This window comes from Salmo salar, chromosome 04 (assembly GCF_965601325.2).
Source record: "Salmo salar chromosome 04, fSalSal1, whole genome shotgun sequence".
In the NCBI taxonomy this organism is placed as follows: domain Eukaryota; kingdom Metazoa; phylum Chordata; class Actinopteri; order Salmoniformes; family Salmonidae; genus Salmo; species Salmo salar.
In genome coordinates this window covers 46,486,883-46,514,253 of record NC_138294.1, presented here as the reverse complement: position 1 = coordinate 46,514,253, position 27,371 = coordinate 46,486,883, and the positions used below count along the sequence as shown (strand labels likewise).

At 44.8% G+C, this 27,371-nt stretch overlaps 1 protein-coding gene and 1 long non-coding RNA gene across 11 annotated transcripts; one reads left to right on the top strand and one right to left on the bottom strand.

Moving 5' to 3' along the window:
- Positions 1–457: 457 nt before the first annotated feature.
- LOC106603078 (uncharacterized) lies at positions 458–5,918 on the bottom strand. The gene is made up of 3 exons (XR_001328366.3): positions 5,790–5,918; positions 3,174–3,436; positions 458–2,945 (listed from the first exon to the last, which is right to left on the bottom strand). It is a non-coding gene; the product is annotated as an uncharacterized LOC106603078 (long non-coding RNA).
- On the top strand, positions 4,110–23,296 carry LOC106603077 (pleckstrin homology-like domain family B member 2). 10 transcript variants are annotated; one of them, XM_082974459.1, is made up of 17 exons: positions 4,110–4,277; positions 7,264–7,365; positions 8,231–9,267; positions 9,914–10,249; positions 13,006–13,143; positions 13,428–13,565; positions 13,934–14,161; positions 14,735–15,001; positions 15,084–15,173; positions 15,372–15,506; positions 15,700–15,799; positions 16,472–16,670; positions 18,035–18,125; positions 18,210–18,356; positions 20,355–20,574; positions 20,959–21,044; positions 21,161–23,296. In XM_082974459.1, the coding sequence occupies exons 2-17, from the start codon at positions 7,311–7,313 to the stop codon at positions 21,299–21,301; spliced, it is 3,408 nt and encodes a 1,135-aa protein (XP_082830585.1). In that variant the 5' UTR covers positions 4,110–4,277; positions 7,264–7,310; the 3' UTR covers positions 21,302–23,296. The 10 variants fall into 10 exon arrangements, with proteins under 10 accessions (XP_082830585.1, XP_082830588.1, XP_082830586.1 ...); XM_082974462.1 differs by having other exon boundaries at positions 13,003–13,143; positions 14,033–14,161; XM_082974460.1 differs by having other exon boundaries at positions 13,003–13,143; positions 16,475–16,670.
- The last annotated feature ends 4,075 nt before the right edge of the window (positions 23,297–27,371 follow it).

Sequence of the window (27,371 nt, the reverse complement as noted above, 5' to 3'; positions counted from 1 at the left end):
TTCATTGTCTGCTTATTCGCCCCCTTTATTTATCCTATGGTTCTGACTTGGTGTACAGGGAGAAAACTGTAAGAATGACCCATGTTCTGAATTATGTCACTGTACATTTCAAAAGTTCTGAGCAAATAGTTATATTGACTACGGCCATCCTAGCTTGCTCATTAATGTCTTAATCGAAATTACGGATTGCCTCTTATCCGCTCATCGTCCCCTTATGCCAGTGGTTCCCAAACTTTTTATAGTCCCATACCCCTTCAAACATTCAACCTCCAGCTGCATACCCCCCTCTAGCACCAGGGTCAGTGCACTCTCAAATGTTGTTTTTTGTCATCATTGTAAGCCTGCCACACACACTATACATTTATTAAGCATAAGAATGAGTGTGAGTTTGTCACAACCCGGCTCATGGGAAGTGTCAAAGAGCTCTTATAGGACCAGGGCACAAATAATAATGATCTATAATTTTACTCTTTATTTAACCATCTTAGATATAAAAATGTATTTGTTCATTGAAAATGGTGGATAACTCACCACAGGTTAATGAGAAGGGGGTGCTTGAAAGGATGCATATAACTCTGCAATGTTGGGTTGTATTGGAGAGAGTCTCAGTCTTAAATCATTTTCCACACACAGTCTGGAAAAAGTGCCTGTATTTAGTTTTCATGCTAGCGAGGGCCGAGAATCCACTCTCACATAGGTACGTGGTTGCAAAGGGCATCAGTCTTAACAGTGTGTTTTGCCAAGGCAGGATACTCTGAGCTGAGCCCAATCCAGAAATCTGACAGTGACTTCTGATAAAATTTTCACAGAACCGCTTGTTGCAATTTCGATGATGCTCTCTCGTTCAGATATCAGTAAGTGGACTGGAGGCAGGGCATGAAAAGGATAACGAATCCAGTTGTTTGTGTCATCCATTTCGGGAAAGTACCTGCGTAATTGCGCACCTAACTCACTCAGGTGCTTCGCTATATCACATTTGACATTGTCCGTAAGCTTAAGTTCATTTGTACACAAAAAAATCATACAATGATGGAAAGAACTGTGTGTTGTCCTTGTTAATGCAAACAGAGAAAAACATCTTAATCATAGCCTCAATTTTGTCCCGCACATTGAATAGTTGCGGAGAGTCCCTGTAATCCTAGATTCAGATCATTCAGGTGAGAAAAAACATCACCCAGATAGGCCAGTCGTGTAAGAAACTCGTCATCATGCAAGCGGTCAGACGAGTGAAAATTATGGTGAGTAAAGAAAACTTTAAGCTCATCTTTAAATTAAAAAAAGACCTGTCAATACTTTGCCCCTTGATAACCAGCGCACTTCTGTATGTTGTAAAAGTGTTACATGGTCGCTTCCCATATCATTGCATAGTGCAGAAAATACATGATTTCAAGGGCCTTGCTTTAACAAAGTTAACGATTTTCACTGTAGTGTCCAAAACGTCTTTCAAGCTGTCAGGCATTCCCTTGGCAGCAAGAGCCTCTCGGTGGATGCTGCAGTGTACCCAAGTGGCGTCGGGGACAACTGCTTGCACGTGCGTTACCACTCCACTATGTCTCCCTGTTATGGCTTTTGCGCCATCAGTACAGATACCAACATGAGCAGCAGCTACGTTTGGCTACATACGGACCGTTAGTAGAATTCCCACGAGAGAGAAACGGTTAATGTGATTGGATGTTATTTCTTTGACCAGGCTACCTGTATTTGACATTGTTGTTATTTCGCTGAACACTAGATGGTTACATTTTATTTTTTGGCAGTGAAACGAGGCTACTCAGGCGAGAAAAAAAAAACTCACCCAAATGTATAGCCCCGTTGGAAAATAGAAATGGACTGCTTGAAAATGTGAAGGGGAAAAAAAATGTACAGTTTGGGAATACCTGCCTTATGCCATAGTTTGTACATCTCAATTGTCAGTAGAAACCACATTTGTTTAAGCAAGTCCAATATGTTTTTTTAAAGCAGTGGTGGAAAAAGCACCAAATTGTCATACTTGAGTAAAAGTAAAGATGCCTTAATAGAAAATGACTCAAGTAAAGGTCACCCAGTAAAATACTACTTGAGTAAAAGTATTTGGTTTTAAATATACTTAAGTATCAAACATAAAAGTATAAATCACATTCCTATATTGCGCAAACCAGATGGGATAATTGTATTATTTTTTAAGGATAGCCAGGGGCACCCTCCAACACTCAGACATCATTTACAAGTGAAGCTTTTGTGTTTAGTGAGTCCGTCAGATCAGAGGCAGTAGGGATAACCAGGGATGTTCTCGAGAAGTGCATGAATTGGACCATTTTCCTGTCCTGCTAAGCATTCGAAAATTATTTTCTTTAGGAATGTAGTGAAGTAAAAGTAAGTTGTCAGAAATGTAAATAGTAAAGTAAAGTGCTGATACCCCAAAAAAAGACTTAACTTGAAAGTAGTTTTACTTAAGTACTTTACACCACCGTTTAAAAGGCAGTAAATGAGGCTAAATGAACTGTTTGACTGCCAGACAAGGCTCCGCTGATAGCCAGGTGTAGCAGTGGTAAGGTGTTAGGACTGCTGTTGGGACTCTGCTGTTGGGACAGCTTTATGTAGGCCCTAACAGTTTGTGGGCACCGTTATAGTGCAATTCATGTATTGTTTAGTGTTGTGTTGTGGCTTTGCTGGCATGCATAACATTTTCAAAAAATGGCGTTTGCCCCACCAATATTTACATGCTAAAAACCGCCATTGCAAATGGGACTGTATATTTGCTTCATCCGGAGATGTTTAAGGATGTGGGGTATGGTTGATAAACTCAGTCTGATGTTATGGAAGATGGCAGGATTTTCAATCATCTGTTGTTGGATTTCCTGCAGTTTAATGGCATTATTTTCTACTACCATTTGCACAATGGGCAGCCTCCTGTTCGTCTGTAAATAGACGTGTTCTAGCACCCACGTGGTGGTTGTCTTTCAGTTCTACAAAAACAAAATAGCGTACAGTAAACACTACAGTACTACAGTATACAAGATAAACATGTTACAAAGTAGTATAGCTACCCATTTCAAACATATAGTAATACATGAAACATTGACTTTGTTTCCCCTTTTAGTATGTATTGGAATCTACAGTCTTTACTGTGCTTTATGTTGTTCTACTGTCAAGTAGTAAAAGTAGTAGAGAGGTCCAATGTCTGCAGTACATACCTATTCTCATTTTGGAACTTCCGGATGATGGATGCTACGGTGAAGTGGCTCAGATTGGGCTCCACTCTCTGCCCAGCCTCTCTCAAGGTCAAACCATGGTTGACCACATGGTCTACCACAGCCTGAATTGCATCAGAGATTACTGTCCTCGTTCTAGGTCTAGGTCTAGGTCTTCCTCCACCTCCACCCTCCACCTCTCTCTGCAAAGTTTGCTTCCATTGTTTTCCAAACACAGGAGTGGCCTTCTTATCCATACCAAAGGTCTGATTGCAAAGTGAACATTTACGCAATTAGTGTTTGCACATGTGAAGAGTGAAAATGATAAATTGAGTTTAGCTCCTTGAACAGTGTTGCTTTTCATTTGCACAAGAGATTTTAGTTTTGAAGATTGTGCCAAAGGTAGAGAATTGTGTGTTGTTTCGCCAAATGTTTGTTATAGAATTGCAATCTGATTGTAAAGCAAAACATGTGCCAGTAGTATTGCAGATGTAGTGTCTGGTTCTGCTAAATGAGATACAGGTGTGGGTCATTGTGCCTCATGGGCCAGTTTTAGTGTGTAAAGAAAAAAAATATTAGTTAGGCCTATTGTTGTAAGTAATAGTTGTTACTTGTTAGTGTTTGTAGTATCAGTTTACTGTTTTCAAGCAGTCGGTTTGGAAATTGTTATAGGTTTATAACAGGTAGTGGCTCTTGATACTGTCGTTTTGAATGTCCTAGGGGGAACATACAGTGGAATGAAATAAACGTATGCACTGATTAGAGATCTGCGTAATGTAGTGATGTTTTAGACATGCTTTATCAGCGTGGGTCGATTAGGATTGCGGTTACAAAACACCCGTTACCCGGTCCCCTATTTCCCTCTCCCCCGTCCCACCAAAGCACCCTCCCCTCCCCCATTTAGCGCGTCTGCGACCACCCAAATCAACCAACCAGATTTGCGCAGTCCGCGGGTTTGGGGCTTCGACTGAGGATGGGGAGGAGCGTCAGAGGAATCAGTCAAGGTAGCAGCAGGCATCGTCTCTGTCCTATTGTCATGCTAATCCGAGGTAGTGGAGTGTTGTCCATCACCAGCGCGCAACAGTTTGAATGAGACAGCACACAAAGGTTAGTTGTCGTCTTCTGAACAAAGAAATCTCAGAAGTTATCAAAAGTTTGGCGAAACCTATCGGTTGCTGCAAGAGGCAGAGTAGATGCGCATCTGTTTCACCCAGCGCCGCGGTCTCGCTTCTTATCTTTCTGGAGAATAACCTTTTTTTTTTTTTTTACCAGTCGTTCGGTTCATCTTTCTCGAACTCCGGTTTGTTTCATTGTTCAAATATAGGCATGGTTCCGTTGGGTTACTTGTCTTTGAAAGAGTTGCCCGCAAAATAGGCTATATTCTCGTTTTATTTTTAAGAATAAATGTATGGGTGTTTTCCAGCTGAATTGCTCGGAAAGTCAGAGTGCGCTTTCCTTAAGTACTTTTCAATGGTGGTACCGTTTCCCCGAAGTGGTTTGATAGCCTACTCCTTCGGATTAAAAAAAAATTGTAGGCCTACTTAATTAATTCCAAGAATATGCTTATAATTTGATCACTTGTGTTTACTGTTTTCTGATATGATTGGGAGATAACAGCAGATACATGCAGAGTTTAAAGAGAAGTCGAGCTGGCTGCGCATTGGACCCCTAATTATGACACCTCTGCTGCGGAGTAACCATATCCTTATCAGTCATTATGTGGCTAATCAACTAGACAAAAAGGTGTACAATTCTCAGAAGGGGCTAAGAATCTGTGAGAGGGTGATTCCCTAAGCCTTGGGTGTTTGGTCATATGAGGTACAGTACCACAACACCATCCTCTGTAGTATACATATTTTTAATAGAGGACTAAGTTGTTGCACAAATGTTTTTTTTTGTTGAAAAACGTGTTAGAGGTCTTATCAGTTAGTAATATACAGTGGTGTAAAGTACTTAAGTAAAAAATACTTTAAAGTACTATTTAAGTAGTTTTTTGTGAATATGTACTTTACTATTTATATTTTTGACAACTTTTACTTCACTACATTCCTAAAGAAAATAAATGTACTTTTTACTCCATACATTTTACTTGACACCAGAACTACTCATTACATTTTAGAATGCTTAGCAGGACAGGAAAATGGACCAATTCACACACTTATCAAGACAACACATTGTCATCCCTTCTGCCTCTGATCTGGCGGACTCACTAAACACATGCATCTTTTGTAAATGATGTCTGAGTGTTGGAGTGTGCCCCTGGCTATCCATACATTTAAAAACAAGAACATTATGCTGTCCGCTTTGCTTAAAAGAAGGAATTTGAAGTTGTATACTTTTACTTTTGCTACTTAAGTATATTTTAGCAATTACATTTACTTTTGATACTTAAGTATATTTAGAACCGAATACTTTTAGACATCTACTCAAGAAGTATTTTACTTTTACTTGAGTAACTTTCTATGAAGGTATCTATATTTTTACTAAAGTATGACAATTGGGTACTTTTTCCACCACTGGTAATATACAGCCCACTATATTATTACACAAATTAACCCTAGTTCCAGTGTAAGGCTAGTCGTATAACACACACACACACACACATTGAGTAGAACCCACATGTGTAGGAGGCATCCTATGTGAATTGAGATTCCCTGAAGAAAGAAATCCTCTGTTTTTGCTCTGCCTTGTTGCCCTGGTGTTGGTTTAAAAGCCCACTACTCCTCGTATGAGGGAAAGCTGTTTTAGGTGGCCAGAGCAGGGTGAACTCATGCTGATGGATTGTGGGTTGTAGCTGATTTGTATAAAAGGATCCCCCACTTCCTGAAGAACCTCCTCCAGCTAGCCAGCCATCAGCCTGGTGGAGCAGGAAACCTTGGGATTATCAGACCCAAAGACTCGTGTGTGTGTGTACATCTGTGCGTGCTTGTGTGTGTTTGGGGGAGGGGAGTTGTATATCTCTGTCAGAGCCCCAGTCTCAGAGAGTAAATATAGCTGAAATCATCAAAGTGTACCAGACCGCTCAGTTCAATGACATAGATAAAGGGTAAACAGCATATTGATTCAGGGACAAAGAGCAGCCTTCTCAGCCATCCATTGTTTGCCCACAAAAGTGAGGTGAACTTTGTTTCCATCTCAGATATCATTAATACTGGAGCCTGAATTCTTTCCCTGGGATCTGTTTTCCTAGCAAGGCTGTCTCGACTCACGTGATCAGAGAGGGAGAGCCGACACACTGGTCTGGATAGGAGGCCGTTGTAAAGGCACTATTCTCAGACTTTATTTCTGGCTGAGTTTGATTGGTTTTCTCAGATGTTTTATTTCCCCGGGGGGTTGAGACCTCACGTTGTTTGGATAACAAAATCCAGCAGTTGTATTGGAAGGGGGGGGCAGCGCTCGGGGGGGGGGGGGGGGGGGCTCTGTGTGACTGCCCAAGTGGGTGTTTGAGTGAGAAAGACACAGAGGAGAACCAATCAGTAAAAAAAAAAGCATAGCCGCCTTTATTATCAACGCATCGTGCTGACATTATCAAAACAGCTTTTCCAGACTCTGAAGTCAGGAGGACTTTGAATCAGGCGTCAGCCAGACTACTGTATTCCTACTCTGTAAGGTTTTCTCATTTAGCTGCTCAGCTCCAGATGGTGTTGGAGAACAGAGGGTATTTTGTAGTGTGCTCTACATACTGACTGGTCTGAGGTGTAGGTGACAGTATCTTGTATTGCTCTCTGCATTAAACAATGTGTTTTATTTGGATATTGATGGAATCGGCGGAAACTCAGCAAAGCTCTGCTCCGAGAAGCATTCTCGTGTGTGTGTGTGTGTGTGTGTGTGTGTGTGTGTGTGTGTGTGTGTGTGTGTGTGTGTGTGTGTGTGTGTGTGTGTGTGTGAGTTGATTTGAGTTTAACAATTATTTTAATGGGAAGCTCTGAGAAGGAGTCCATTTTTACATACACACAGTAATGACTACTTGGTTGTGTGTGCGCATGGCTGTGTTCAATATATTCTACAAAGTACTCTCCTGAATGTGTGTGTATTTGTGAGAGAGTGCAGTTCTAACTGTGTGTGTTGTTTTCCTGGGGTACACTCTGTCTAGGTGAATCCTACTTCTTCCACTTGAACCACCCAGAGGAGGCCAGTCGAATGAAGAGCATGCTGCCCCAGAAGAGTCCTGTCACCACAATGGGCTACGGCTCAGGTAGGAACCCCTCTCTCTCTCTCTCTCTCTCTCTCCCACAACCCCGAAGACAACACACAACCATTTCTCCTTTCCTTGTGCTAGCCTCTTAACCCCATTTCTCTACTTCCCCCATACCTACTGCAATTGTCCCCTGTTTATCCCTCTTGTCCCCTTGCATGAGGAACCTCCAGATGTACCAAGGTGTCAGTGTGATTGATGTGTGTTATGGAAGTGGTTCTTAGAGTCCAGAATGGGCTTGTTCTCTGTCTTTCTGTCCGTCTCTCTGACACTGTAGTTATACTCTTCAGCTAAATGATTATGTACACAGCCAAAGTACTTTGGTCAAACTGCCCATGTAAGGTATAAATAAATGGAAGACCACCACATCCTCCGCTATGCAGTGTGAGTTTATCCGCTGAGAAAAACAAATGACAGCATGTAAGCACAGATAAACCAAGTCTGAGGCCAGCCAGCCCGGTTGGCCTCAGAGCATGCAGGGCCCGGTTCTGTGGGAGGAAGGGGTGTGCTGACAGAGGTGCTCAGGGTCCAGGCTGTCCCTCAGTGCTAGAAAGTACAAAGGCATTCTGGCCCGTCTTGCTCTGCCAGCATTTTTCCATTTTTAGAAGAAGCTTTCCTTAACCACAGACTCTGTTTGTGTTGGGCCCAGAACCGTCTGAGGGGAGTTCTTCACTGGTTTCTCCCTCCTTCGTCAGCACATTGCAGGGGCTGATCACTGTTTGGTTATTAGATCACACTCAGTCTGATTGCCTCAGTCTCTCTCAGCTCAGGTGTTAGGCTTGAAGTAGGGTGTTTATAAGAGTGCTCCAAGACCGGATCATATATCCACATTAACGAGAGTTCTATTCATCTGATGTTTCCTCAGACTGTGTGAAGACTGAGCACAGCAATGGCGGCTCAGTGGGTGGCACCGTGATGAGAGGCTCCCGTTCGAAGGCGGAGCTGCAGGACTTGATGGAGACTCTGCAGCGCAGGAAGAGTGCTCTAGAGGCTAGCCTGAGGGCCAGTGCAGAATCTACCCGCACCTACCTCAGCCTGCCCCCTCCCAGCCCCCTGTCCCCCATGGCCCACAGGAGCGCTGAGCGCCCCCTCTCCTCCAGAGGCCTCCCCTACATGACCAGCAGCAGCATGCCCCCCTCCCCTCGCCAGGGCGAGCGTCCTCTCAGCCCCAACCCGCCATACACACGCTCACGCCACCAATCACAGGACAGCCTGCTCCTCTCTAACTCCTCTGATGGTCGCCGCCCCCCTGTAGCCAGTTCTCTGCTGTCCATGTGGAATGGTTCCGCTTCCTATGGGGAGCCTGCCCCCCGCCCACCTCGGGGCCACAGCGGGGCGGCCAGCATGCCCTCCAGCCCTCGTCTAGGCCGCAGGCTATACGCCCAGGGCCGGAACGTGGACAATGGTATGGACCCTGCACCACGTCAGAGGAAGTACTCTACAGGGTCACTCAACGGCCTGGGCTCTACCCACAGCCGCTCTCTACCCCGCCTCCACCGGTCGGCTGACTCCCCGGCTCTGTCCCTGCCACCACGCCGCTCCATGGGCTCCCACAGAGGGGAGAAGATTTCTGTGTCCTTCTCCTCCAAGTCTAGGCGCAGCCTGTTTTCTCTGGAGCGACCGCCAGACGTGACTGTGCCAGCCACAGCCAGTGTACCGGGTACTCCCCGCCGGGCCAGCCTGGCCTCTCTGGGCTGTGAGCTGGAGGGAGGGGGCCTGCAGGGCTCCTCACCCTGCCTGGACCTGGGCCTGGGCGAGAGGAGGCTGTCCTTTGGGAAGGGGGGACTGGGGCCGGGATCGAGGAGGGGCAGCATCAGCTCTCTGAATGGGAAGGAGGAGCTGAGAGACTACCACATGCACCAGAGAGACGAGAGGCTCCGAGAACAGGAGGTGCAGAGACTGGTGAGAGAAACAATTATTTTACTCCTATTCATTATTATTCTGCCATGATAATATCCTGCTTTTATTATTCAGTCTAGAGTTTAATCTAGAAGGTTCTGATTGTGTGACTGAGACACCTGGTTTCATTCTGCCAGTTCATCTGGTCCCCAGTCTCTTCACTAGGGACTGTTATGAAAACATGAAAGTGTTTATGGGGCTTTGATTTCAGCTTCTGTTACTTGAGAAGGCTAATTGGATTTTCTGACTAGTTCTCACCATGTTTCACAAGCCCCCTGTTTAATTGACTGAACACACACTCACTCCTGCTGTAAAGAGATGGAAGCCATTCAGACTGGTACGCCATAAAACCAGTTGGTCAGACTGGTTACAACTCCTTTGAACTTTGGGTTCCTCAGAAAATCACTGGATACAATTTTGCACATCAAAATCCCTTTAAAAATGTGGTTTCTCTGGTTTTATTGTGTTTTTATAGGTTGTTTGATCGTGCTTATGGGTGATCACATGATCACATTGTGTTGACGAAAGACTGTAACTAGATGAAACCACCCATCTACGAAATAATTGGACCCCAGTATCACAATCTGAGTGGTATATTGGCTGTATACGTGACTGTGTTGACCACTGGTTTCTCCCCATCTGTGTGTAGGAGCGCCAGCGGCTGGAGACAATCCTGAGCCTGTGTACTGAGCTGGGCCGTGTGGAGCGGGACCAGAGAGGCTTGGCCGTCTCCGACCTGCAGAAGATCAACAAGGAGCTGGAGAAGTTGCAGGTGTCTGATGATGACTCGGTGTTCTCCGACTCCCCTGGCAGCGTCAGTGGCACTGCCCCAGAGAACGGCTTTGGCACCAGAGCCGAGGGATACCAGTTGGCAGAGGAGCGGCATGTCCGCGAGCGCCATCACAGCGGGCACAGGGATGCCAGGGCCCAGTCACCTGCTCTCAGCCTGCGCAGCAGTGCACCCTCCCCTCACCACAGAGCCAAGGTAAGACCTGGGGGACATGTCTTACATTGTCCTGAGACCGGAGGTCTTTCCTTTCAAAACTCAAACAAGCACTTCAATATACACAGACAAACATGTGGAGCACACATACTCACACAGTGAAAAGTGTATAGAAAAAGTGTGGGGGGGGGGGGGGGGGGAGTATTAAAAGAAACAAGGAATTCTGTGTATGGGAGTGATTTATCAAAGCATCTGCATGACACAGTATTTCCTGACATAGCTGCGTGTGCTCACCTATGACAGAGTGAATGTAAATACACACATTACGTTTTTAGTCATGTTAAAGTACACTACATCACAAAAAGTATGTGGACTCCTGCTCGTCGAACATCTCATTCCAAAATAATGGGCATTAATATGGAGTTATGCCCCTCTTTGCTGCTATAACAGCCTCCACTCTTCTGGGAAGATGTTGGAACATTGCTGGGGTGGACTTGCTTCCATTCAGCCATAACAGCATTAGTGAGGTGGAATTGAACCAGGGTCTGTAGTGACGCCTCTAGCACTGAGATGCAGTGCCTTAGATGAATGCGCCACTCGGGAGCCCAGAATGTTGTAAGCACAGAGTCGTCTAGAATGTCATTGTATGCTATAGCGTTAAGATTTCCCTTCACTGGAACTAAGAGGCCTAGCCCGAAACATGAAAAACAGCCCCGGACCATTATTCCTCCTCCACCAAATGTTAGTCGGCATTACGCAGTCGGGCAGATAGCTTTTTCCTGGCATCCGCCAAACCCAGATTAATCTGTCGGACTACCAGATGGTGAAGCATGATTCATCTCTCCAGAGAACACATTTCCACTGCTCCAGAGTCCAATGGTGGCGAGCTTTGCACCATGCCGCTTGTGTGCGGCTGCTCGGCCATGGAAACCCATTTAATGAAGCTCCCGACGAACAGTTATTGTGCTGACGTTACTTCCAGAGGCAGTTTGGATCTCGGTAGTGAGTGTTGCTACGCGCTTCAGCACTCGGCAGTCCCGTTCTGTGAGGATTTGTGGTATACCACTTTGCGGCTGAGCCGTTGTTGCTCCTAGACGTTTCCACTTCACAATAACAGCACAGCTCTAGCAGGGCAGGAATTTGACAAACTGACTTGCTGGAAAGTCACTGAGGTCTCCAGTAAGGCCATTCTTTTGCCAATGGAGATCGCATGGCTGTGTGCTCGATTTTATACACCTGTCAGCAAACGGTGTGGCTGAAATAGCCGAATCCACTGATTTTAAGGGGTGTACACGTTTTTTTTACTCAAACCACCTGTGGGCCGGATTGGACCGGATCGCGGGCCAAACCGGCCTGCAGGCTGTATGTTTGACACCCCATCATTAGAGGGTATGTGAGTACACAAGTTAGTGGAAACTATGTAGCCCTGTGGGGGTTGAGGTATGCAGCAGTGTTGCTGACGATATAAGGAGTCCTCCTGATATATCCTATACTTTCCCTATAGGGCTGTATTTAAACACAAAGTACACCTCCACTGGTTCCTCTGTCTTTCACCAGGAGCTTAGTCTGACTCTGCACCTAACCCCGGTCCCCGTTTCAGTCCCAGTGCAACTATTAGAGTTATATTATCGCTGTTAAAACTGTGGCATTTTTCCACTCTAGAGCAGTAATGACTTAATGCTGTGTTTGGTTTTAATGGAGTTCTCTGGGGAATAGTTCAGTTACAGCCCTAAGTCGCTCAAACCATCTGAAAGGAGGGGGAGCAGGAAATGACTTTAACCCCAGTGGAATAACTCTCTCTCTCTATGTGTGTGCGTGCATACGGTGTGTAAGAGAAAAGTATTTCTACAGATGTTTTCTTAATATTACAGTACTTACAATACCCAGTACCTGCTTTGTAGCTGATATGAATATTTATACCATTTCAATAGAAAATCATACTACCTTTTTAATTTGAAAAAAAATAAATATTTTGGGGCCTACTTTATTCCCTGACTACCAGATTAGCATTATGTTTCATTGCATGTAGAGAATACATTTCCGATATCATTTGTTGAGGCAGAGGCAGAGACCCATTAAAGACACAAGTTACTGAACCTCCCAATCCACTCTTCTTCCGACTCACATTCCTAAGACCTGGCAGTGGAACAGTGGAACAGTTAGTCAAATACCGTCTCTGAAACAGCCCATAAATCGTAGGACTGCGATCTGCCTGCCACATGCGGTTCAGACCGCTATAGACCAGCACTACTTTAGGCTCCTAGGTGGAGTAGGAATCAGATATTGTAGAGGCTGTGATGTGTCAGATGCAGCATGTGTGTGGATTTGACCTGGGGCTGATGAGAAGGAGCGGGTGTTTTGATTCTGTCTGGTGGCAGCAGGCCTCTCTGACTGATAGAGGACATGCCCATGGCTTGTACGGTAGAGTCCTTCGGATGTAGCAGAGTATGAGTAACCCAGTCCCTGTTCTGCTGAAGGACTTGGGTTTCCTCTGCGTTACAGACACGAGGCAGGAGCGTTAGCCCACCTCGCCATCACTCACAGCAATCTGCGGCAGCTCCATCTCACCGACGTACTATGGCAACAAATGAGAAGGAATTACAGGATGTGAAGAAAACATAACACATTTCTTCCCATACCTCTGTGTACAACAGTGGATATCTTTAAACAAGAGGCATGATCCTGGCGTGGGCCTTTATAATAATTTAGACATGACATCATCACAGTGTTGACAGTAACACACATTGTGAGTAGATGCAGTTCGTGGACTAACGATGGTTCCGTAATATCACCAGCAGCAGGCTGCGGAGGATGTGCATCTGAAACAGGAAGTGAGCCGTATTGAGGAGGAGAGGATCCAGGTGCTGAACAACGTAGAGGAGGTGGAGCAGAAGATCAAAGACCTGGACAACCAGATGGAGGAGTCCATCAGAGAGGTATGCGGCGCACGCCATGGGATTGTGAACGGAGCTGCACGCATGAACGGGTGTTTGATGTTTGTGTCAGTGGGAGTTAATGTTGACGTGTGTGTGTTTATGAGTTGGAATTCTTTGTGGCGTTAGGAAATGAATGTTTACAGTGGTGGCTGGGTAATGATACTAGTGGGGGTTAGCGCTGGTATCTGGCTTTTGGGAGCGAATTATCTAGAGTTATGGATCATTGTAATTTAAAGCTGTGTCGGTCAATGGGATAATGTTACCTGTGTGTGTGTGGCGTGCAGATGGAGGTAGAGCGGGCTCTGCTGGAGGGGGAGCAGGTCTCTGAGATGGCCCTGCTACAGAGTGAGAAGGAGGTACTGGACCAACTCAATGAGAAGATTGGCAGCACTGACAAGACTGCCCTCACAGAGAAGTCCCAGGTAAGTGCAGCAGACGTAGTCCGGCCCTGAGTTGGATGTCATTGCTCTCAGACACAGGGAACGTGAGGGGGAGAGACGGACAGAGAGACAGAGTATGTGGGAGTCGGGATGTCAGTGGTAAGAATCTGACTAGGAGGAATCTACAGTCCACAGGTCTGAGTACAGTAGAGCAGTCCAGTCCACAGGTCTGAGTACAGTAGAGCAGTCCAGTCCACAGGTCTGAGTACAGTAGAGCAGTCCTTCCTCTTTTTTTTTCTCCATTCCTCCACTTTGTTTCCTCTCTCCCTTCACTAACACTCTCTTTCCTCTCTCTGTTGTCGTGTGTGTGTGTGCGCATGTATGCGTGCGCACTTGCGCATATGTTTTAGTGTGTGTGTGTGTGTGTGTATGCATGTGTGCGTGCCTTTGTGTCTGTGCGTATGTGCCTATGCATTTGTGCGTGTGTGTGTGTGTCCACGACTATGCAGGAGAAAGCCCTGCTCGATGCTGAGAGGGTAAAATTAGAGAGGCTGGTGGAGCTCGTCTCTGAGCAGAGGACCCAGCTGGACAACTGTCCCGAGGCGCTCAAGGAGCAGCTTCAGCAGCAGCTCTCCAGGGTCAGTAAGACACAACAACCTCCTAACTGGACCCTCGTCCTCCTCAGTTAATATGGCTGCCTTTCTCCCTTTTAACGTGTTGCTTTCTGCTTCCCTCCCTCGCTCCTCCTCCTCGTAATTCACCCTCCTCTTCCATGTGTTTGCTTTTGCATTCTATTTCTGTGGCACACACAGAATCCTCCTTTTTGGCCATCCGCTCCCTTTTCTAGATGTCCTCGTATCCCCGCTGCCTCACTCAGACAGTTCCTTTTCTAGATGTCCTCGTATCCCCCCTGCCTTTTCTAGATCTTGGTTTCACTTGATGGTCTCTCCCCTATGATTCAGACTGAGATAGCCAAGTAAGGAAAGTGCAGTGACTTGAATGATGTGCTCAGAGAGTAGATGTATGTTGTTATCCAGCTAATGCATTTAACTGGCATTACAGGAGAAATGGAGTTCGTTACTGTGGTCTGTTTGTCTGTAACATGGAAATGTATTTGTCTGTCTGAGTTGAAATCCTCCACACACTGACCCACTTAAAGCCAGTGCATGCTCTATCTTATATGATGTGTACGTGTGTGCGGTGTCCGTCAGGATGTGGAGGTACTGGAGGCCGAGAGGAAGTGGTTTGAAGACCTGGAGTTCCAGCAGCTGGAGAGAGAGAGTCATCAGGACGAGGAGAAGGAGGGTCGGAACCAGCATTTACTCCGAGAGATAGCAGATTACCAGCGCAGTACTGTCACACGCAAGGAGAGACTCCTGACCCTGAAGAAGCAGTCTACACAGATTACCCAGCAGTCTCAGCGAGAGAAGGACAGCTTTCTGAAAGAGAAGAACAACCTGCTCCTCATGCTTCAGAGGGTAAGAGGGTTTTTGGTTACTGGTTTTGTTTTGTATCTGACTGCCTGCACCGCTGTTTGACTGACAGTCTGTGTGTCTCTAGGAGAGGGAGAACCTGGCCTCGCTGGAGAGGAAGTATGCTGAAGTGACTGGAGGGCAGGCCTTCCCTAACAACCCTGTTGCCATGAAAGAGGTATATTGTACAATTCATTCACTACTCACAGTGCATAGTGTATGTCTGACCAGCAGAGGGCAGCTGTGTCTGTACTAAGAGCCCTTCAGTGCATGACTGGAATTCCTAACAACAGAGGAAGTTGCCTTATAAAACCACCACTTTCAATGAATGTAAAGCTTTTATCATTTCCATATGTTTCTGTTCTGGTCTCTGCAGCACTTCCGCTCTCTGGAGGAGAGGAGGCGGGGCAGTAAGGAGAACTCCCACCTCAGTGACCATCTCCGTAAGAGGAGCCAGCAGGCCCTCAGTCACTACAGCAGCTCCACTCTGGGCCGCAGCCTGTCCTCTAAGGTGAGCATGGGGGACCAACCTCCCCGTTGCACATAATTGAAATATTTATTGTTAATGCCATTGAATGCCAGAGTCCCCTCATCTGATTACTGGAGCTTTGGGTTAGAGAGACACTTACCAGGTCATGATCTCTCTCTCTCTCTCTCTCTCTCTCTCTCTCTCTCTGGTGTCTGTCTGTCTGTCTACTCTGCAGTCCCACGTGCCCCTGTCCCAGAGCTCCAGCTGTGGTAGTGCCATCCCCCGGGGCCTCTCTGTCTCTCCCAGAGATCTGGAATCTCAACGCCTGCTCAAGGGTGAGCCAAAACATTGTTTTGTGAACACGATATCTGTGTATACTCCAAAGTTGAAGTAAATGATGCCTCTAATGAAGTACTGTCTAGAAGGAAACTGTTAGTTGGAGGAAAGGAAACTTTCTCTTTGAAGTTTTATTCTGAGCTTTGTTTATTTTCATCTAGCAACGCCATTGTATTATCTCTCTGTCTCGCTCTGCCCTTTTCTCTCATCCCTGGATTCCCTGCCTCGCTCCCTAACCCTAACCTACTGCCTGTTTCTCACCGCATGCTAGCTACATGCTGCAGGATTAGACATTTGTAGCTTTCCCTGTCTTGCATGACCTGGTCCACATTACAGGTCAGTCTGTTAGTTAACATGGATGGCCACATCCTTCCTCCAGTTTCCATCAGAATCGGTCTGAGCAGCAATGACATGTTCAGGATCCTCTACTCTGATGATGTTTCCAGCAGGAAGGAACAAGAGACTTTGGAAACAGTTCTGAAGGGGTTGAAAGACCATGCCCATTTCAGTGTTATGAGGAAATGTACTATTTGTGTACCAGCAATGGCCTCGGACCAACTGCAATCAAGTTGGGACAGTTAACCAGCGACAAACCTTTTTACATCTTCCATCTAATCTGATAAAAGGCCGTAGAAAGAGTATGTCTGTCTGTGTGTCCGTCTGTCTCTCAGCAGGCCACAGCCACCTGTACGTGAGTGAGGACAGACAGAGACTGGTTGACCTGTGTAGCAGGACCGTCTCAGAGTCCAACGTCTTCCTGGACTCCTTCCACTACGCAGACAACGGCCATGCCTTCGACACGCTCAGCGTGGACAGCTCTGACAGCATGGAGACCAGCATCTCTGCCTGCTCCCCAGACAACATCTCCAGGTGAGAGAGAGAGAGAGAGAGAGAGAGAGAGAGGCGAACTGTCCACATAGGACCGTGGTTCAAGCAGCACCATTGATAGCTCAATGTGACATTAGTTGAAAATAGCATTTTCTTTTTGTTGTTCTAGAGGAGAGCTGGGTGACATGGCCGTAAGAGACATTTGATGAATTAGAGAAATGTGCGACTCAGCATCATTCCATATGTATGGTTCTTTCCTAATTCTGTGAGGGAGGGGTGTGGCTGAGGCTGGTGCAGGAGTGTCGGGTCACAAACACATCTGTGCTCTCAGTGAATTGGCCCGACCACCTATTAGAGCATTGTGGGAACCCAAACCATCAGTACTGTTACTGTGTCGCTGGGCTAGTGCCAGGATGCTGAATCTAATGTGAGTAAAGGGCTCGCTTGTGTGTGTCGGTGCTCGCTCAGGTTGTCTGTTGTAGAGAGGAGGCCGTGTTTGTTCAAACCAAAAGTACTGTGTTGCATCCGCAGAACAGTCCGCAGAACCACGTGCCTGTTGTCAAGCGTAACCAATGAGCATAATCAACTTTTGTCAGAGAGTTGAACTGATTTCATCTAACTCCTTCCTTCCCACAAGAACTGCCATTTAAACAATAACACACAAGTCGCAAACAACACACTTTTTAGGTCAAAAAAGTGTTTGCGACTTGTGTGTTATTGTTTAAATGGCAGTTCTTGTGGGAAGGAAGGAGTTAGATGAAATCAGTTCAACTCTCTGACAAAAGTTGATTATGCTCATTGGTTACGCTTGACAACAGGAACGTGGTTCTGCGGACTGTTTGGGATTTTCCATTAGATGTTACGCTCTTCCAAGCGAAACTATTCAACTCATTCTAAATCTTCAGGATAATCTCGTTGCAGTGGTAAATCTATGTTTATATCTATTGCTGCAGACGTTTGGATGTACCGTGATAGTCCTGCACAATCTGTATGTTATACGTTTGTCGGTGAGGAGGCTGAACAACGTGGCTTCACCAGACGTTGTCCGGCTTTCTCACAGACAGTTTTAAAAGCAGCAGAGGTGTGCTTTCTGCATGTTACTAATCCTGTACACTACGCAACAGCTCTGAGTTACCACTGGTTTAGTGTGTGAATGTGATCTTGGTCAGTCCATACGTTATTTACAGGACAGAAAAACACGAGCGAGAATGTAGTGTCTATACGTTGTACGTAATGGGATTTTATGACTGGTGCAGAGGTGCAGTGTTAACGTTAACTTTATAGTAAAGGCCTTAGTCTGGAATTTCACTCACACTTAATCGGTTCCAGGATGGACAGTCCTTTCCTGGTGAGAGTGTGTCCTCTTCCTTGATGTGTGTTTCTGGTTCTCTTTTTTTTCCCCACAGTGCCAGCACATCCAACGTAGCAAAGATTGAAGAGATGGAACGTTTGTTACGAGAGGCCCAGGCTGATAAGAATCGTCTCCTTGAGCACAGGGTAATGAAGCCTTCATAAGCAACCCCATCTCTACCTGTGTGTGTGAGAGACCATGCTGTAACTATCGTTGTGTGGCGTGTGTAGGAGCGTGAGATGGAGGTGCGCAGGCAGGCCCTGGAGGAGGAGCGGCGGAGGAGGGAGGACCTGGAGAAGAGACTGCAGGAGGAGACCAACAGGAGGCAGAAGATGATCGACAGGGAGGTGAAGCTACGTGAGAAACAGAGGGCACAGGTGGGATATATAGGATGGGCCAAGAATCACAATACCAATCATTTCAGACGCATGGTAATTTAAGGCGAGGCACCACAGGCTGCAATGACATTTTTCATTCTACTCATCAATTTAGAGATTTTTTTTGTATTTTGGTCCCTTAAAACTTCTATGGGCTAGGTACCTGCGGGACACAGCCAGTGAAATATCAGGGCGGCAAATTCAAAAACAACAAAATGTCATAATTCAACTTTCTCAAACATACAACTATTTTACACCATTTTAAAGATGCACTTCTCCTTGATGTAACCACATTGTCTGATTTCAAAAAGGCTTTACAGCGAAAGCAAAACATTAGATTATGTTAGGAGAGTACATAGACAAAAATAATCACAGCCATTTTCCAAGCAAGGACATGTGTCAATAAAACCCAAAACACAGCTAAATGAAGCACTAACCTTTGACGATCTTCATCAGATGACACTCCTAGGATATTATGTTACACAATACATGTATGTTTTGTTCGATAAAGTTCATATTTATATCCAAAAACATCATTTTACATTGGCGCGTGATGTTCAGAAAATGTATTCCCACCAAAACTTCTGGTGAATGTGCACATCAATTTACAAAAATACTCATCATAAACGTTGACAAAATATATAACAATTATTTAAAGAATTATAGATAGACTACCCCTGGATGCAACCGCTGTGTCAGATTTTAAAATAGCTTTACGGAGAAAGCACATTTTTCAATATTCTGAGTACATACCTCAGCCATCACGGTGAGCTATACAGACACCCGCCAAGTTCGGGGCAACCTAAACTCAGAATTAGTATTAGAAATATTCTCTTACCTTTGCTGATCTTCGTCAGAATGCACTCCCAGGACTGCTACTTCCACAAGAAATGTTGTTTTTGTTCCAAATAATCCAGATTTATGTCCAAATACATCTCACTTATCCAAAGGCATAACGCGCGAGTGCGGAACCAGAGACGAAAAGTCAAAATGTTCCATTACCGTACTTAGAAGCATGTCAAACGCTGTTTAAAATCAATCTTTATGGTATTTTTAACGTAAAATTGTGATAATATTCCAACCGGACAATAGCGTATTCATTCAAGGAGAAAAAGAAGGAACAGCGTGCTCGTGTGACCGCGCATATCCAATCCCTTTGTTGCCAGGCAGTCCACTCAGAAACTGAGCTCCTATTATCTGCCTAGTGACAGGAGAATGCTCAAAGCACTTTCTGAAGGCTTTAGACAGCCAGCTGTTTTGATAATAGTTTTCATACACATACCTTGTCCATAATGTAGAAGCCTATAGGATATTCATTGACGAGGTATGGGAGGAGGATGGTAAATGTGATCTGCATTACATACCAATACCAATTTACATACCTTTGTATGCCTCCTTGTCTGTATACCTGCAGACACAGAGAAAAGTGCGCAGTTCAGTCATCAGCACTCAATACAGCTAGCCTTCAACATATTCTTATAGCCTATTCTAACCTCTTTGTTGATTGATATCCATTGAATTGTGTCCATTTTCTGTTTTAGAAAGATTTGCACACATATGAAAAGATAGCTGGTATCATCATAAAACAATATACATTGAGATCACACGAGGGACAAATCTTACCTTAGTTAAATTGAAGAGATTTTTTTACATTGTTCAGTTAAGTGTCTCCACCAGCTGTCCTTTCAAATTCAAATCCAAACGTTTCAGTTGGGCAGTTAAGTTCCTGCAAGAACCCCCTCCTATGGGGATCTTAGAAGAACCCTTGTTGAACCCCACATTTTGTTTGTGTAGTTATTAGTTTTGTCTACATTCAACTGGTAAGAGATCATTGTGATATGAGTAAGGGGGGAATATTACCCTATTAGGTTGTGGTGCCTGGCATTAAATAGACAAGATTCAAGACATTTTGAAATAAAAATGTCTAGCAGATCTTCAACTTGATTGTAGCTTTTAACCATTGGCTCAACACAGACTACCCCTTACTCTTGTCCCCAGGCCCGGCCAATGACACGCTACCTCCCTCAGAGGAAGGATGACTTTGACCTCCATGGTCACATCGAGGCAGCTGGACACAACCCAGACAACTGCTACCACCTGGCCATCACTGATAAAACCTGCAGAGGGTTCCTGGTCAAGATGGGTGGCAAGATCAAGACCTGGAAGAAACGCTGGTTTGTCTTCGACCGGAACCGCAGGACCCTGGCCTACTATGCAGGTGATTAGAACCTCCATTCTCTCTCTTTCTCCCCCGTGTGGCTCAGTTGGTAGAGCATGGTGTTTGCAACGCCAGGGTTGTGGGTTCGATTCCCACGGGGGACCAGTACGGGGGGGGGAAGAAAAAAAATGTATGAAATGTATGCATTCACTACTGTAAGTCGCTCTGGATAAGAGCGTCTGCTAAATGACTAAAATGTAAATGTCTGTCTGTTGCGTCTGTAATTGGTAGATCAATCAGAGCGCTGAAAGAAAAGCAGCGATGATATCATCATCAGGCTATGCTGCTTTGCTCTGGAAATCTAGGAAGTGCTTTGATTTACGTCATGTTTTTGTTTCACCACCCATAAACGTAGTCATTCCAATGCTATGTGCTCTGTTCCAGACAAACACGAGGCCAAGATGAAAGGAGTCATCTACTTCCAAGCCATAGAAGAGGTTTACTATGATCATTTAAAGAATGCACACAAGGTAAGGTAAAAATTATTCACACGTTTCTAGTATCCTTGTTTTTAAGGTAAGAAGCACCATTTTTCTTAAACTAGACTTGACATCGTTTTTTTTCTCCCTCTCTTGCACCCTCACAGAGCCCGAACCCATCGCTGACGTTCAGCGTGAAGACCCACGACAGAGTTTACTACATGGTGTCTCCCTCCCCTGAGGCCATGCGCATCTGGATGGACGTCATTGTCACCGGGGCTGAAGGATACATGCATTTCATGGTCTGAACAAACCCAACCCCCCACCCCCCCCCCCCCCCCCTATGGTCAGGAGCTCTTACCACATTCTGACCACAGACTCTCAGATGACAAATCAACAGGAGATATCCTCTCCTCCAGTCCCATCGCTGCCTCAAAGACAAAGCAATGTGACTGGTCAGGATTGAGAATCTGTGACCCTAGCACAATACCCTCCTGGTTTTTACCTTTACAGCCACTTTCATTTCGGTCTCACTTCAGTGAGCCCAATTCTCTCCTCCTCCTCCGGGGCTGATGCGATGGTAATCTGATACTTCAGTCTGGCAGGGAATTACTTCCTCTGGAGGATTAGGTGCCCAGTGTCGCTTGTTCATTTGGAAAGGACAATCTAAGAAGATTCGAATACTTATCGTTTTGTGTGAGAGAAGCCTTTTGGCACAATCACATGGTTTACCCTCATGATATTTTGGGAACATTAATGCCCCTGAGTTGCTGTCTAGGGTGTATTATGCAGTCTGATAGGCTAACAGTGTACTAGAGGTTACTGTCTCGTCCTTCTCATCATCCAAGTTGAGCCGGCTGTTGATTGGTCAACCAAAGCTCTCCATCTGTTTTCCTTCCAGCTGGACAGTCTTTTTTTTTTTTTTCCTGATGTGCCAAACCTTCCAGGGGGACTGTCTAGCATCTGCACAGACAGAGGACAATAGCGCCCTCCATTGGAAAAGCCAAGGAGATGCACATAACTGATATGCGTCTTTTGTACCTTACTGTTGCTCAGGAACGTGGGGTCAACAGGGGAAATCCTAAAACGACAGAGACTTGAAGGGTTTGAAAAGTACCTCCTCTCATCACTATGTACCAAAGACATACTTATTTGTATGTAAATCATGTAAATGGAACCTAAAGGCTCTGCAAAGGAATACTTACAGGGTGTGGAAGGCGTTGACGATCTGTGTGTATGTATATACATTTAGTGTGTGCCACACAGCTAAATAAGTTGGCAAAAACATTCCAGGGCACTTAAAATACTTAAAATAAATGTCTTAATGGAACTTGGCATTGTATATTGTGCCTTTTTTATGTAAGTCCGTCTTATGACAGGTTGTGTAATATCAGGCTACCAGTGGGCTGGGTGCAGCTCCCTACCCAATGAATGGGCTCATTAATTTCTGGAAAGCTTTAGAAGGCCTTGCATTGCTCCTATTGTAAAGCACCATGTGATATTGGATGTCCTTAGCGTTGGTCTGTTTTTAGTTATTACACAGTCGCTGTAAGACCTGTGTAGTGCTATAATAGTTACTGCTTTTAAAATGACTTTTTTGGGGGTCACAAATAATGGAACATGTATTTATATTGGTTTAATTGTATCTGCTCTTTTATTTTGTTTGACAAATATATAAATATGTGTCAGTAGTATGTGCATGTTGAACATACAAATCAGCCATTTGTGTTAAACCAAAGAGCAAAGCAATCTCCATTGTTCTGTAATGATTATATTGAAGTCAAAATAGAAAAGAACACATGATTCTACTTCTTTGACCCAGTTATCTTAGCTGATGTATTTTGAATTACTGTGATCAAAAATGTATTATCCTTTTAAGATCCAATGATACTGAAATGGCTCCCTCAATCACTGTGAGCTCACAGGTAGCAAGTAGTTGCATGGTCGATGACGTTACTGGGAGAGTGCACACGAGACCAAAGGGCCTTCTCTGACAGTGTTGAGGTGACGGTTGATTAGCTCATAGGGAATTGTTCACAATGTTATGAAGGGGACTGACTAGTTCTTTGTGACCAGTTGACATGTCAAGCAGGAACCCTCATGCTCGGCCTGTGTGACTACACAGTATGGGCACACTTCAAGTATTTTCCATATGTGTACCAAGGAAACAATCACTTTTATGCATTTAAAATATATATACATTTGGTATTTTTATATGAACAGTGGTAATTCAGATGTTATTTTTAATCCTGCATGTTTGTTTTTTTATACAAATGTAAGAATAAATCATATACGTTTACTAATTTGTTTCATGTTACTATTTCTATTCCAGTATATTTATACTTCAATCCTAAATATATTGTAACCGGGTAAATATTCAACATGTAAGGGCCATATTAATGTTTTGTTGTATAATGTAGATTATACAGTGTAGCCAGTTATTATGGTGATATATCAAATGCCACTGTCACAGGTGTTACATTGCTTTTACATTAGCTAACTATGCCGTTCAACAGCAGTCTTCTTAACTCATGCGAACGGGTGACCTAATTTGTACACTCCTACATGGCCAAGAATATCCATCTGGTGCACACTAACTAGCCAATTTTACTCTGCTTAACCACATACAGACAATAGATGAGGAATTAGGGAATGATTGGCTGCTTTTTTAATGATTTTTGGGGGGGGATGGAGATTGGGGAGGGGGGGTTAGTCTACAGAATGTACCCAGACAGAGACAACACCCATCAGACAAGACTGACTCAGTTTTTCTTCACTGCACAAACTGGATGTATCCCTTTTTTCTAAATAATAACCACATCAAAATATTATGTATTTAAAATGTGCAGGTACAGTTGTTATTCTATTATGCAATTCATGAGTGAATTTGAGCTAACTGACACATTTGAAATGATAAACTAGGTGGTTCGAGCCCTGAATGCTGATTGGCTGAAAGCTGTGGTATATCAGACCGTATACCATGGGTATGACAAAACATTACATTTTTTACTGCTCTAATTATGTTGGTAACCAGTTTATAATAGCAATAAGGCACCTCGGGTGTTTGTGGTATTTTGCCAATATACCACGGCTAAGGGCTGTATACAGCGCGTCGTGCCACACCCCCTCAGGCTTTATTGCTTAAATATACATCCAAGCATTGTAAGATGCATAATATTACAGAAATCATCCTATTCATGTGTTCATAAATGGGATGAGTGTGCACGTTGGGGCCCTTATTCATTAATCTGACCCCCCCCCCCCCCCACTCTCCGAGCCCTTTCATTGGTTGACCTGGTAGGGTTGGCATGGAGACACTGTAAATGAAGCATGCTAAATTAGGTTCTAAAGGAGCACATCCTTTCTCTTGAGGCAGAGGCAGACAAACACACACAGAGACGTTACTCTGAATTACCCAAGTGCATTGTGGGGATGGTAATTTGTGTAACATATCTGGGGCAGGAGGAGGTTTGGTTTGTAGAAGCCCGTGGCTGCACTGGCTTTAGCTGGTTGAGAATGAAATGATGACCAACGTTAGAGAAAGCAGCAAGAGTCAGCTTTATGTTCCTGATGGTACAGCCTGATAGAATCTGCATGTCTTATACCATACTAAAATACATTGTTTATCAACATTGTATTCAACATGTCAGCAACGTGACTGATAATCCATGTTGAATAATGAGCAATAAAGGGGTATCGTTAAGAGCATTGTTTAAATGTACAGTATGCGCTTGCATAGAACATGTACCGTATTGCATAAGCGTAACATGGAATAGATTCATCTGTTTCCTGTGTAATTCTCACAGATAATCTCATCTCCAATTTCAGGCTTTATGTCAAATACATAATGCAGCTTATCACTGACATTATAAACCATCCCTCACCTTTGGTAATGTCATCAAATCAAATGTTATTTGTCACGTGCGCCGAATACAACAGGTGTAGACCTTACCGTGAAATGCTTACTTACAAGCCCTTAACCAACAATGCAGTTTTAAGAAAAATAAGAGTTAAGAAAATATTTACTAAATAAACTAGAGAAAAAATAAAAGAGCAACAATAAAATAACAATAACAAGGCTGTATACAGGGGGTACCGGTACCGAGTCAATGTGCGGGGCTACAGGTTAGTCAAGGTAATTGAGGTATGTACATGTATGTAAATGTATGTAAATGTACATGTAGGTAGGGGTAAGTGACTATGCAGAGATAATAAACAGCGTAGCAGCAGCATAAACGGGGGGGGGGGGGGGGGGTCAATGTAAATAGTCCGGGTAGCCATTTGATTAGCTATTCAGCAGTCTTATGGCTTGCGGGTAGAAGTTGCCTTTTGGACTTAGACGTGGCGCTCCGGTACCGCTTGCCATGCGGTAGCAGAGAGAACAGTCTATGACTAGGGTGGCTGGAGTGTTTGGGAATTTTTAGGGCCTTCCTCTGACACCGCCTGGTATAGAGGTCCTGGGTGGCAGGAAGCTTGGCCCAAGTGATGTGCTGGGCCGAACGCACTACCCTCTGTAATGCTTTGCGGTTGGAGGCCGAGCAATTGCCGTACCAGACGGTGATGCAACCAGTCAGGATGCTCTCGATGGTGCAGCTGTAGAACCTTTTGAGGATCTGAGGACCGATGCCAAATCTTTTCAGTCTCCTGAGGGGGAATAGGTGTGTTCGTGCCCTCTATACGACTGTCTTGGTGTGTTTGGACCATGATAGTTTGTTGATGATGTGGACACCAAGGAACTTGAAGCTCTCAACCTGCTCCACTACAGCCCCATCGATGAGAATGGGGTCGTACTCGGCCCTCCTTATCCTGTAGTCCACGATCCTCTCCTTTGTCTTGATCACATTGAGGGAGAGGTTGTTTTCTCTGACCTCCTCCTTATAGGCTGTCTCGTCGGTGATCAGGCCTACCACCGTTGTGTCGTCGGCAAACTTAATGATGGTGTTGGAGTCGTGCTTGGCCACGTAATGTTATCCATCTGTCCCAGTGTCATGTATACATACCGGCTGGAGAAACAGACTGGAGAAACACTACTACAGTGGCGCAAAATGTACTGCTCAGTGCTCATTATAATCCTAGATTTTTCATGGCCCATATAATCCACATTTTCACACTTCTCTCCCTGCAGTGAAATCCATTATTGTCCCTCAGTAATGCTTCTATTGTCTCTGTGCCTGGCCTCTAACCACCCCGCTCCACATAGCTCTACCACTATTGACTACTCCTTCCTACCCTACACCATCCCTAGTCCATCGCTACCAGTCTGCCACCGTAGAGGTTCCATGTTCCTATCTATTATCCTGAACGACTTACAGCTAATCCCCGCCCAGCCTCTACCATGTCCTCCTGCGTGCCTCATAAATATATAGAGCCTGGGGATATTGTTCTTTTAGCAGGGAGAGATGTTTTCACAGTCCTCATGTCTAATTCAACATCCGATACGGTGAAGTCCTCGTGTTTTTCCTGCGCAACGTCGACTGCTCTCCTCTGCTCAGGGCCTCTGGCTTCACTTAGTGAACAGAGCTGTGTTTGTGCAGCTCGCGTCGTGCTTCATCTATATATATCGATTACTTGCTAAACGGCCAGCCCCCCCCCCCCATCACCAGCCCACCCCACTTCCCCGTGACTGAGTTGGATCAAATCAGCCCCCAAACCCTTCCCTGTGACTCAGGTTGGTTCCTTCACCTTCACTAGGGTCTGTACAGCCTGGTTCCTCTTTTCATTTCATGCCCATGAAAGAGATGTGCTTATATTATTTAGTATCACAGAGTAATACGCCATCTATTCTGCAGTGAATCTACTATGCCATAAATCCAATCCAACTATTCAAGACTGTGGGTGCACTCTTGATACCAGAACGTGTCAATACCTCCTCTTCCCCCCCCCCCAAAAAATGTTGTTCTGTTCTCCACTCTCTTATGATGAGAGTGTTACCATAGCACATAGAGTACGTGTGAACCTAACCTTAGTTAACTACCACCGAGAGATTACAGAGAGTACGTATTGTGGCCCCGTTTAAACCGTGACGACGTAAACGTCACAGCGAATATCGTGGTAAAGAACATTTAGTCCATCCAGAAATGGTGGCGCTGAAATGACAATAGGATTACACCCCCCAGAGTGGATATCACACGGAGTACTAAAAACACACAGTATCTAAACCAAACTATTTTATACAATACAATACACTGTATGATACCTATGGTAGACTATAAACCCTATTCTTGATATGACTGGGAGTTTCTGCATGCTCCTGCAGTGTGTTCTCTCACAGCTCACTGGCCAGTCTCTACTGACATTCATGCGTTTTTTTATTCAGGTCAGTTGGTTTGGAGCATGGTAGAATGTTGCTCTACTGAGGACTATCCCAGTCCCAGCCCA